This window comes from Nerophis ophidion, linkage group LG21 (genome assembly GCF_033978795.1).
Source record: "Nerophis ophidion isolate RoL-2023_Sa linkage group LG21, RoL_Noph_v1.0, whole genome shotgun sequence".
In the NCBI taxonomy this organism is placed as follows: domain Eukaryota; kingdom Metazoa; phylum Chordata; class Actinopteri; order Syngnathiformes; family Syngnathidae; genus Nerophis; species Nerophis ophidion.
This window is the reverse complement of record NC_084631.1, coordinates 44,658,983-44,672,486: the sequence shown is the minus strand read 5'-3', so window position 1 is coordinate 44,672,486 and position 13,504 is coordinate 44,658,983. Positions and strand designations below refer to the sequence as shown.

Below are 13,504 nucleotides of genomic sequence, written 5' to 3'. Positions count from 1 at the left end.
TTTTCTCTAGTGACTCAAAGCGTTTTACATATTGAAACCCAGTATCTAAGTAACATTTAAACCAGTGTGGGTGGCACTGGGAGCAGGTGGGTAAAGTGTCTTGCCCAAGGACACAACGGCAGTGACTAGGATGGCGGAAGCGGGAATCGAACCTGCAACCCTCAAGTTGCACGCACGGTCATTCTACCAACCGAGCTATGCCGCCCCATGTGTGTGTGTGACAATCATTGGTACTTTGATTAAAGTTACAGGCCCAATATTTACTTGGTATCATACAAATACCACAAGTTGAAGCATTAAAATCTGCAGTTCTTAATAAAACCAATGCTTTACTACCCAGAAAAAACTAATATAAAGTCCACCTTTAATAGCAAACCTACATGTATTGTCCATTGTTCTGCAAGAGAAAAGAAGCTAACAAAACATGCTTTTTGTATCATTTCCCATGGTTTATCCTTTTAAACAGTTTAGATGTGAAGTGAAGTGAATTATATTTATATAGCGCTTTTCTCTAGTGACTCAAAGCGCTTTACATAGTGACACCCAATATCTAAGTTACATTTAAAGCAGTGTGGGTGGCACTGGGAGCAGGTGGGTAAAGTGTCTTGCCCAAGGACACAACGGCAGTGACTAGGATGGCGGAAGCGGGAATCGAACCTGCAACCCTCAAGTTACTGGCACGGTCATTCTACCAACCGAGCTATGCTGCCCCATGTGTGTGTGTGACAATCATTGGTACTTTAATTAAAGTTATAGGCCCAATATTTACTTGGTATCATACAAATACCACAAGTTGAAGCATTAAAATCTGCAGTTCTTAATAAAACCAATGCTTTATTACCCAGAAAAAACTAATATAAAGTCCACCTTTATTAGCAAACCTACATGTATTGTCCATTGTTCTGCAAGAGAAAAGAAGCTAACAAAACATGCTTTTTGTATCATTTCCCATGGTTTATCCTGTTAAACAGTTTAGATGTGAAGTGAAGTGAATTATATTTATATAGCGCTTTTCTCTAGTGACTCAAAGCGCTTTACATAGTGACACCCAATATCTAAATTACATTTAAAGCAGTGTGGGTGGCACTGGGAGCAGGTGGGTAAAGTGTCTTGCCCAAGGACACAACGGATGGCACAGGTGGGAATCGAACCTGCAACCCTCAAGTTGCTGGCACGGCCACTCTACCAACCGAGCTATGAATACAATTGACATCAAAATTACTAAATCAGTGTTAATTTCTAAGTGGGCTCCCTTTACTGAAAAAGTGAGGTCAAAAAGGTTCAGAACCCTTGGACTATGGACTATGATTTCAGTTTTTTCTAGTGGAACAAGAATTAATTGCTGTAAAATATAAAGTTTTTAACTGTCAATACGATGTGAGGTTACAGTACATTTTGACGAGGGTGTTAGGACTCACCAATTTTGCAGAGCCAGCAGACCAGGATCCAAAGGGCGACCAGGTAGGGGGTGGAAACGTGGTGCCACTTCCAGGACACGATGGGTAAGGTGGTGATGTTCTCCCCGCCGTGACCATCGCCTTCATGACCATCGCCTTCGTGACCATCGCCGTCGTGACCCGAGTCCGTGGCGCTGGCGGCCCCCGGCGTGGAGCTGGTGGTGGCGGCCCCATGGTCGCTGCTGGCCTCGGTGTGTTCGGAGCGCTCCAGGCTCAGTCCTCTGGACACCAGGAATAACACACAAAGTAAAAGAGGTCTCCTACACATAGCTGCCTTTATTTATTTTTAAAAATGTAACAGGCTTGTTCAGCTAAGTGCAAACTCTCCTCCCTGATGCTCAGGTCTCCTTCCCTTTCAGGCATAGGTCCTCATCTTTATGTGGCCTGAGCATGTGTTGCTTTTACAGCAGGTGAGGCTCAGCCCACCTTGTCTGACCACTCCTACTTGCTGCCTGGATCAGCTCGTTCCTCCACTTTATTCAATAGAAGATTCTTTATTGCCCACAAATGGTTTGTATGCCTCTTTTCACCTATGCTTCAAATTGTTAAGTTATATAGTAACTGGGGACTTCAGGCGGCGCGTCAAAAATTGACGTTGCATTTACATTTCTAAAATGTGTGAGTTAAGTGGATTTGGGGCAAGAAAACAATAACTGGGGGTGCGGAGGGAGTCAAAAGGGTCTTAAATGATGATATATAACACTGGCTGCCTATTTTACATGCAATGTACTTAAAGAGGTACTTTAACGATCTTGGGGGCCACGCTGGAGCCTATCTCAGCTACAATCAGGCGGAAGTATTTAAATATATATATATATATTTAATATATATTATAGATGCCATATTAGAAACCAGACTTTGCGGAATTCTACAGAACTCAGCAAGCACATTTGGAACCTCAAAGACAATAATGTTGAATATTCAATAACATGGCAAATTCTTGCATCCAGCACACCTTACAACAGTGGTAATAAAAGATGCAACCTATGCTTAAAAGAGAAACTGTTTATTATATATCATCCAGATCTATCATCCCTCAACAAGCGCAGCGAAATCATTTCAACATGCCGCCACAGACGGAAACACCTCCTAGGTAACACATGAGCCAATCACCACACCCTACGCCTGCCTGTACCCACCCACTCTGTGCTCTATATAAACCATTGTATGTGAATGCTTCCATTAAAATCTCCTGATGATTGAGGGAACCCCTCATGAAACAGTTCTGTAGAGATGAAGTAGTCTTGTGATTTTTCCCACACCTACATATACATATATATATATATATATATATATATATATATATATATATATATATATATATATATATATATATATATATATATATATATATATATATATATATATATATATATATATATATATATATATATATATATATCAATCAATCAATGTTTACTTATATAGCCCTAAATCACTAGTGTCTCAAAGGGCTGCACAAACCACTACGACATCCTCGGTAGGCCCACATAAGGGCAAGGAAAACTCACACCCAGTGGGACGTCGGTGACAATGATGACTATGAGAACCTTGGAGAGGAGGAAAGCAATGGATGTCGAGCGGGTCTAACATGATACTGTGAAAGTTCAATCCATAATGGATCCAACACAGTTGCGAGAGTCCAGTCCAAAGCGGATCCAACACAGCAGCGAGAGTCCCGCTCACAGCGGAGCCAGCAGGAAACCATCCCAAGCGGTGGCAGATCAGCAGCGCAGATGTCCCCAGCCGAGCAGTACATGGGCACCGGATCGGACTGGACCCCCTCCACAAGGGAGAGTGGGACATAGGAGAAAAAGAAAAGAAACGGCAGATCAACTGGTCTAAAAAGGGAGTCTATTTAAAGGCTAGAGTATACAAATGAGTTTTAAGGTGAGACTTAAATGCTTCTATATATATATATATATCGAATACGAATCACGATTCTCACGTTGTGCGATTCAAAATCGAATCTCTCTTTTATTTTATTTTATTTTTAATCAATGCAACAAACCACTACACAGCAATACCATAACAATGCAATCCAATTCCAAAAGCAAAGCTGAGCCAGCAACACTCAGAACTGCAATAAACAGAACAATTGAGAGGAGACACAAACACCACACAGAACAAACCAAAAGTAGTGAATATTATCAACAACAGTATCAATATTAGTTATCATTTCAGCATAGCAGTGATTAAAAATCCCTCATTGACATTATCATTAGACATTTATAAAAATAATAAAAAAGAACAATAGTGTCACAGTGGCTTACACTTGCATGGCATCTCATAAGCTGGACAACACACTGTGTCCAATGTTTTCACAAAGATAAAATAAGTCGTATTTTTGGTTCCTTTAATAGTTCAAACACATTTACATTATTGCAATCAGTTGATTAAACATTGTCCTTTACAATTATAAAAGCTTTTTACAAAAATCTACTACTCTGCTAGCATGTCAGCAGACTGGGGTAGATCCTGATGAAATCTATGTATTGAATGAATACACAATCCTTTTAAATAGGGAAAAATATCGTTTTTGAATCGAGAATCGAATCGAATCAAAAAAATCAATATATTATCGAATCATGACCCCAAGAATCGATATTAAATCGAATCGTGGGACACCCAAAGATTCTCAGCCCTCTCTCGCTGCTGTGTTGGATCCACTTTGGACTGGACTCTCGCGACTGTGTTGGATCCATTATGGATTGAACTTTCACAGTATCATGTTAGACCTGCTCGACATCCATTGCTTTCCTCCTCTCCAAGGTTCTCATAGTCATCATTGTCACCGACGTCCCACTGGGTGTGAGTTTTCCTTGCCCTTATGTGGGCCTACCGAGGATGTCGTAGTGGTTTGTGCAGCCCTTTGAGACACTAGTGATTTAGGGCTATATAAGTAAACATTGATTGATTGATTGATTGATATATGTGTGTATATATGTGTGTGTGTATATATATATATATATATATATATATATATATATATACATACATACATGTGTGTATATGTATGTATATGTATATATATATACATATATGTACACACACACATACATAAATATATATATATATGTACATATATATACATATATGTACACATATATATGTATATATACATGTATACTTATATGTCTGTATATATACAGTATATATATACATATACATGTATACATATGTGTGTCTATATATGTGTGTGTGTGTATATATATATATATATATATATATATATATATGTATATATATATGTATTTATGTATATGTATGCATACATGTATATATACATATGTGTCTATATATGTGTGTGTATATATATATATATATATATATATATATATATATATATATATACACATAAAATCTCCTGATGATTGAGGGAACCCCTCATGAAACAGTTCTGTAGAGATGAAGTAGTCTTGTGATTTTCCCCACACCGACATACATATACAGTCTATGTAGACTCCCTTTTTAGACCAGTTGATCTGCCGTTTCTTTTCTTTTTCTTCTATGTCCCACTCTCCCTTGTGGAGGGGTCCGGTCCGATCCGGTGGCCATGTACTGCTCGCCTGTGTATCGGCTGGGGACATCTCTGCGCTGCTGGTCCGCCTCCGCTTGAGATGGTTTCCTGTGGACGGGACTCTCGCTGCTGTCTTGGATCCGCTTTGAACTGAACTCTCGCGGCTGTGTTGGAGCCACTATGGATTGAACTTTCACAGTATCATGTTAGACCCGCTCGACATCCATTGCTTTCCTCCTCTCCAAGGTTCTCATAGTCATTATTGTCACCTACGTCCCACTGGGTGTGAGTTTTCCTTGCCCTTATGTGGGCCTACCGAGGATGTGGTAGTGGTCTGTGCAGCCCTTTGAGACACTAGTGATTTAGGGCTATATAAGTAAACGTTGATTGATTGATTGATTGATATATATATATACATGTGAAGTGAAGTGAATTATATTTATATAGCGCTTTTCTCCAGTGACTCAAAGCGCTTTACATAGTGAAACCCAGTATTTAAGTTACATTTTTAAAGCAGTGTGGGTGGCACTGGGAGCAGGTGGGTAAAGTGTCTTGCCCAAGGACACAACGGCAGTGACTAGGATGGCAGAAGCGGGTTTCGAACCTGGAACCCTCAAGTTGCTGGCACGGCCACTCTACCAACTGAGCTACACCGCCCCTACATATACATATCTTGTGGCTAAAAACACAAGCCTGGGACATTCAAGTAATAAAAACAAAAATAAGTTACATTTTACTACAACATAAGAGCTATTTTTCTATTCTTCTTAAAAGATAAGGTGTGGATACTCCTTACTTACTTTGATGGTGAATTTGTTACAACCGAGCCGGGGGGGCTTTCCGGAAAGCCGGAGCTGGATAAAAAAAACGTGTCAAAAGGCAAAAGAAAAACAAAACACACAAAATATGGGGTTGTCAGTCAATATTTGAACGCGTTTCCTGGTGAATCAGGCGCACGTGCGGCCATTTGGGGACTGATAACGGCACTGCCAGAAATTCCAGCATATACGTTTTAACTCCTACTGTACTGATGACCTTCGGATTACATTTACAACTTCCTATCCTTTTGACTGTCAATAAGGAAAAACATGGAATAAATCAATATTGAATTAGAGGAAATGTGTGGTGTGTCTTTAAGGGTTAGATATTTAAAAAAAAAAGCTGTGTCATGTTTGCTGATACCTTGTGCGGTGTTTTTTTTTTTTTTATAAATCAGGGCAATTTTAATTTGGATGTCAATTGTTTTCAATAATTATATCTAACCTACTTACAGTTTACAGGATAAACCTTGGGAAATGATACAAAAAGCATGTTTTGTTAGCTTCTTTTCTCTTGCAGAACAATGGACAATACATGTAGGTTTGCTATTAAAGGTGGACTTTATATTTGTTTTTTCAAGTCAAGTCAAGTCAAGTCAAATTATTTCAGGACTGAAACACAATTTATCTGGAAAAGGTTTGATTATCTATCATCCAGGGTCAGTGGGTCCTGAAGTTTCCAACAATAAAATGGATAACAAATACTGTATTGGTGTTTTACTTGTTTTATACATGCACAGAATGAGGTGGCAATGTTGTTGTACAAATGTAATTAATTATACCTATTAATATTAATAGTTGATTATAACTGTCTGCTCTGTCGTCCTTGTTTGTCCGTCTAATTAACGCTATGGAGGTTAATTATTGTTTTTATTCCGAAAGCTTTATTTTTTTATTTTTTTAACTGAATTTCTGTAACTGAATTTTTTTTCGTTGGAATTTTGTGAACTGACTTCATATTACAACAAATTATGCTGACAATTTCATGAAATAAAAATGTGTGTGCAAAATCTGTTTAATAATTCAGTTTGTTAAAATACAGTGTTTTGAAATAACTTGTAAAAATTCAGCGTGAAAAAAAAGAATTTTATAAAAATTAATTGTAAAAAAATTCAGTGGAATGATGATCAGTGAATAAAATTTCAGTGCAGAAATATTTGTTGTTTCAAAAGACAAGACCCACTTGCGGTAAATTAAGACTAAAGCGATCAGTTCTGTCTCAGAGGTGCTTGAGTTTTGAAGCAAAACATTTTTCTGCACTGAATTTTTTTTCCACTTATTTTTTTTTTTCTGCACTGAATTTTTTTTCTGCACTGAATTTTTTTTACACTGATTTTTTTTTTTTTGCACGGAATTTTTTTACTCCACATAATTTTTCTGCACTGGATTTTTTTAAAAAGATTTATTTTTTTTATTTTTTTACACTGAATATTTTTGCACTGAATTTTTTTGCTCGGAATATTTTTTACAATGAATTTTTCTACGCAAATTTTTACTGCTCCAAAGTTTTTTACACCAATTTTTTTTACACTGAAATATTACACATTCATTCTTTAATCAATGAAATTGTCAGCCTAATTTGATGTAAAAAAATAATAATAATTAAGTTATCAAAATAATTATCGTTATTATTTTTTATTTTATTTTATTTTTCAAAATTCACACGCAAAAAAAATCCAGTTACATAAATTTTCTAAAAAAATATTTCGTAACAAAGACACAAATTAACCTCCATACAAAAAATTTTATTCCGCGCTTTAAAAGGCATTTGTAAACTGCTGACAGCCATCCGGCAGACCACATTAAATAATGTGGCAGACCACATTAAATAATGTGGCGGTCCACATTAAATAACGTGGCGGTCCACATAAAATGACACAGCGGGCCACTTTAAATAATACGGCGGACCACATAAGAGAATAAAACGACGTGTCGGGCCAAATAAAATGAGGTGACACGCCAGACAAAATAAGAATCAGAAACCTATCATGACAACGACAGGAATAAAAAAAACACTCATTTGTTTTTTGTCGACACCTTGTGGTCACAATCATTTATGGAGTTCATCTTATGCAGTAAAGTGAATGATGCGGACACGTTTGTTACTGGATACGTTCTAACACAGGGGTCGGGAACCTTTTTGGCTGAGAGAGCCATGAAAGCCAAATATTTCAAAATATATTTCCGTGAGAGCCATATCATATTTTTTAACACTGAATACAACTAAATGTGTGCATTTTTAAGTAAGACCAACATTTTTAGAGTATAATAAGTCTCTTATTCTTTTTAATAACATTGTTATTCTGAAGCTAACCAATAATAAAACAAATGTCATGTCTGTTGATCATGTTTTTGTTTGGCCATGTGCTGTTTGTCCTTTGGACTCTTTAAGTTCCTGTTTTTTCCACTCCCTTGTCTGGTTTCCTTGGTTACTCATTTTGTCCACCTGTCACTGGTGGACAAAATGCTTCCCGAGGACTAATAAGAGGCAGTATTTAAGCTTGTCTTTGCCAGTCAGTCGCCCTGGCGTCAAAGTGATATTTTCTTGCTCTGTGCTGACTTGTTTCATGCCTTGCCATAGTTCCGTGCTTCATGCCATGCCAAGTAAGTTTTGTTTAAATTAATGTTCTTAGTCTGTTTATGCGTTAGCTTTGTTCCTTAGCCCAAGTTGTGCCTCCGCTGTGAGACATTTTTGTTTGTATCTTTTTTGTAGTTTAAATTAAATCATGTTTTTACCTAAATGCCATGTCCCGAGTAGTCCGTCTGCCTTCCTGGGAGAACGACCCCCCCCCATTGTGACATAAAATACTTCTTACCATTAATGCGACTTCTTGAACAGGTGCGGTAAAAAAAGGATGGATGGATTTAAATGCATGAGAATGTTTTATATTTTGCACGTTATTTTTAGCACCGTGATTACCAGCGAAATTATTCATAATTATCACGTTGAGCAATGTCGGCTAAGATTTATCTGAGAGCCAGATGCAGTCATCTAAAGAGCCACATCTGGCTCTAGAACCATAGGTTCCCTACCCCTGTTCTAATATGTCCCCTGACAGTTATGTATATGAAACTGCTGTGGGCCTTAAAATGGACTTAGGGCCACATTTATTGTATAATATCAGCATTATGATATTTTAGGCTCTCTGAGTGGCTGGGGCCGCACTCAAATATAATGTACATTCAAATACACGTACACACAATTATTCATACATGTATAAATACATGCACATACTGTACATATGCATACATACTGTGCACCTATGCATATAACCACCTTTCATCATACGTATATTAACTTGTTCCCTTAGAGCAGACCTGGGCAGAATAGGCGTCCATTCAGTCTGTTATGATTTTCAATCCGGTTCTACATAATTTTTTTTAGACCTTTAACATCAAAAGTGTGGCCGCCATGATGATGTGCAGAGCTGCTTTTAAACGACCGTACGTCTTGACTTATAGAAAGTAGTTCAATGGTTGAAATCTGCACTTTTGGGTGTCTGGTTCAAATGCAGAAGATTTTTACGTGATAATTAGGGGTGGGCAAATGAATGCGTTAATTACGCGTTAACTCACCAATCTATTAACGCCGACAATTATTTTATCGCACATTTGCGTATGTTGTTTACAAGCTTTTATTTTGTTAACGCCTTTTCTTAACAAGATGGCGTGGAGGGGCTCTTGGTAAAGATGGAACATTTGGCAAAAATAGCGGACAATTCTGCAAATGTCATGGCTGGCTTACAGCGTGGTCACTCCGGGATCACTTACGACCGCCGGACAATTCTGGATGTGGATAGATCGGGCCGTTTTGGACTGAATGAGGCGTGCTTGCTAGACCGGCTAGCTAGCATGGGAATACTTTGCCGGCTACATCCAGCGGCCTGTGAAGCAGCGGAGTATATGTGTTGTCTGTCTATTTATGAATAATGCAGACCAGGAGTGTTGGCTGAGTTCTTAACGTTTTCTTTCAGAGCGTGCATATCACAACATACAAGATGCCGTCATGGCGACACAACCTATACATGCTCCTCACTCCTGTTGCATGCTGGGTAGGGTAGTTCTTTTTTTCCCTGGCTCATAACATCACAATATAGTACCATGTATATGCCTTCAGTTTATCAAAGCACCAAGCAAACAATCGGAAAATTCCCATCATATCAATTCCTAGATATGGTCATAATTATTTTAAGTGCACTACGCAGAATAAACACAACATTATTAATATTGCTACTACGGATAATTTGATCCAAAATTCCCTAAAACAGCCCACTACCTATAATATAGGTTTTTTAAACATAATAAAAAAAATGTTTCTGCTGTTACCTCAGAAATTGCCTGTTCAGATGTTATGATTGTGGCTCAGAGATTTGTATGTAGATTATATTTATTTTCCATAACAAACAGGATAACTTAAATACCCTGGCAGTGGCAATAAGCTTAAATGTTTGTATTTACATTTTTGGAGTTGATTTTCATCAAATATGCTATTTAACTGCTACTGTTTAACAAGGACTGATTTAAATTGTGTTTGCACAACAAATGTTTTGGCGCTTTTGTTCATGTGGGAGAATATTCCAATAAAGGTGCACTACACACTACTTTTGTATTCATTATTGGGCTTTGCGTATAGAATGCAGTTAATCGCGATTAATCGGAGAAATAGTGCGATTAACTTCGATTAAAATTTTTAAGCGTTGCCCAGCCCTAGTGATAATATATTTGATTACACTCTGCATTCATATTTTGTCACATTTTTGTGGTGTTTTGCTTGATTGTAAAACGTGTCTATGGAGGAGCTGGTCTGAGACGTAAAAGAGGAGCGATGTTTGTTAATATTCAATATTTTATTGTTCATAGTTAATATTGTAAATCCCACTTTGTTTATTTTCATGTACATTCCGGATGTCTCATTCAGTAAAAAAAAAAAACCCTGTAAAATTCCATTCCTTTTTTAGTCATGACGTTTTTGGAATTCTGTCGGACATTGTGACTTTTGGTTTTAGTGATCCTGAAAAAAAGGGACCCAAACACATACTTTTCTTTTTTCCAGCTAAACGTGTACATTTGATTTAGACACACATACACTTTGGCCCCCCCAGACAAGTTGTTTTCTTTCAATGTGGCCCCCGAGTCAAAGTAATTGCCCAGCTCTGCCCTTGTGGAAACTGGGTAACACATGGCACACTGACGAAGCTTAACCTATTGTTACTATAACAATCTACAAGGTTAATACAGTTTGGTTCTATTTCCTCCCCTCCGTCTGATTTTTTTTTGTGTTTGAAGTTATCATTCCATGTATGTGTTGTCGCATTTGAAACAACTGTATTGTTGATAATATGAGGTAATTATTAGGGACTGATGTCCCTTTGGGACAGAGGACCCTATTGAATTTCTAGCATTTTATTATTATTCTTTATTATTATTCCGCCGCCTCTTTGAGCTGTAATTTGACCCACTTACTTCAAAACTCACCAAATTTGACACAAACATCAGGACTGGCAAAAATTGAGATCTAATAAAAAAAAATTAAAAAAAATTAAAATTGCGTTTTAGCACCCCCTAGGAAGAGAAAACAGACAAAACTGCCTATAACTTCCAGTAGGAAGGTCGTAGAAACATGAAACAAAAACCTCCATGTAGGTCTCAGTTAGACCTATATTTCATACACTGACACCCCCCAGCTAAAATCAACAGGAAGTTTGCAAGTTTGCTATTCCCCCTTCATGAGAAAAGCTGCACTCCATTCACAATGCATTAGAGTCTCAAAATGGCGGCACTAAGGCGTCCTTATAACATGCCGAAGCCACTCTACAACTGTTATTACTATGAGACTGATGTATAACACACGTGTATACAACTTTTTCTCTGTGTAATAAACAATCCATCCATCTTCTACCGCTTATCCGGGCTTGGGTCGCGGGGGCAGCAGCCCAATCAATCCCGTCCATCACTGCTTGCAGCTTTAATTATTATTATTATTCATTAACAATAATGATATTTGTATTGCTCCATTTGTAGTGTAATAATGTTCATTGTCTTTTCTGTGTTATTAATATTTACTTCACTTTTACCATCATATTTGCACAGATCCTATTCGCTGATGATGTTCTGTTGTTGTTGTTGTCTCTCTTGTCCCTGCAATTTCCCCCTCTTTTTATCCACCTCTGCCCCGGCCCGGCTGCACCAAATAATAATATAAATCCATTTCATAAAGTCAAATTCAAAATAAGGCAACATGAGAAGTATCCCTCACTTCTCTTTTGCAAAGTCAACAATATGATTTGTCGGAGTAGCTGGACAGGACAAAAAATTACAAAAAATAAAAAGATATGATTATTTAGTCAACAAGCATCACAGAATTGTTTGACTCATGTGTATTTAAAAAAAAGTAAGGCTGTAGGGAATATTTAGTACATTTCTTCATTTAAAGTTTCTTTAATGTATTCCACATAGAGCCAAAAGAGGTCCAGCCATGCAGAAGCCAGCACACTCAGTTCTATGCTGGCGTGTTCTCTTTCACCAGCGGGAAGGACTTCAAGGGGAAAAAAACACCTTTGCACGCCACCTGTGTTGTCAGTTTATGAGTAAACTGGCTGCAGCGATTGTTAACCCTGCCAGAAAAAAGGAAAAAAAAAAAACGTGTTCCCGGGGTCCAAAGTAAACTGCTGCTACTTTTGACCTTCAGGATTGAGCATGCTGGATAGGAAGGAATCGGAAGGACTCAACAGTTTTCTATTGGGTGGAGTGATGTGTCAATCAAAAGGCACCTCTTTTTTACATAAGCAATAAATGATGATGTAGGTCTATATTATTTCAGGACTGAAACACAATTTATCTGGAAAAGGTTTGATTATCTATCATCCAGGGTCAGTGGATCCCTAAGTTTTCAACAATAAATTGGATAATAAATACCGTATTGGTGTTTTACTCGTTTTACACATGCACAGACTCAGGTGCAATGATGTTGTACAATTGTAATTAATTATACCTAACAAAAGTAACAGTTGATTTTAATTGTCTGCTCTGTCGCCCTTGTTTGTCCGTCTAATTAACGCTATGGAGGTTAATTAGTGTTTTAATTCTGAATTTATTTTTTTTAACTGAATTTATGTAACTGAATTCTATGCGTTTGAATTTTGTGAGCTGACTTTATTTGACAACAAATAATGACGTTTTCACGAAAAAAAAAATGTGTGCAAAATGTGTTTAATAATTCAGCTTGTTAAAATACAGTGTTTTGAAATTCAGTGTATAAAAAAATCATTGTATAAAAATTCAGTGTAAAAAAATTCAGTGAAGAAAACACAAGGCCCACTTGCGGTAAATTAAGACTAAAACAATCAGTCCTGTCTCAGAGGTGCTTGAGTTTTGAAGCAACAAAAATGTATGCAACGAATTGTTCTGCACTGAATTTTTTTTACACAAATTTTTTTTTTGGACTGAATTTTTTTTACACTGAATATTTTTGCACAGAAATGTTAATTTTACACTGACTTTTTTTTCTTATTGAATTTTTTTTACACTATTTTTTTCTGCACAGAATTTTTTAACACTGAATTTTTTTTACACAAATTTTTTTTTTTGGACTGAATTTTTTTACACTGAATATTTTTGCACAGAAATTTTTATTTTACGCTGACTTTTTTTTATTATTATTTTTTTTTACACTAATTTTTTCTGCACTGAATTTTTTAAAACTGAATTGT

The 13,504-nt window shown here is 37.0% G+C and overlaps 1 protein-coding gene across 1 annotated transcript in view; it reads right to left on the bottom strand.

Annotated features, from left to right (window-relative positions):
- The window catches only part of LOC133540178 (sodium/hydrogen exchanger 3-like), a 57,017-nt gene extending 55,173 nt beyond the window's left edge, over nucleotides 1-1,844 (bottom strand). Inside the window, exon 1 of the mRNA XM_061882736.1 lies at nucleotides 1,419-1,844. Within this exon, the coding sequence (XP_061738720.1) occupies nucleotides 1,419-1,725 (307 nt within the window). The 5' untranslated portion in view covers nucleotides 1,726-1,844. The remainder of the gene's footprint in view (nucleotides 1-1,418) is intronic.
- Nucleotides 1,845-13,504: the final 11,660 nt, after the last annotated feature.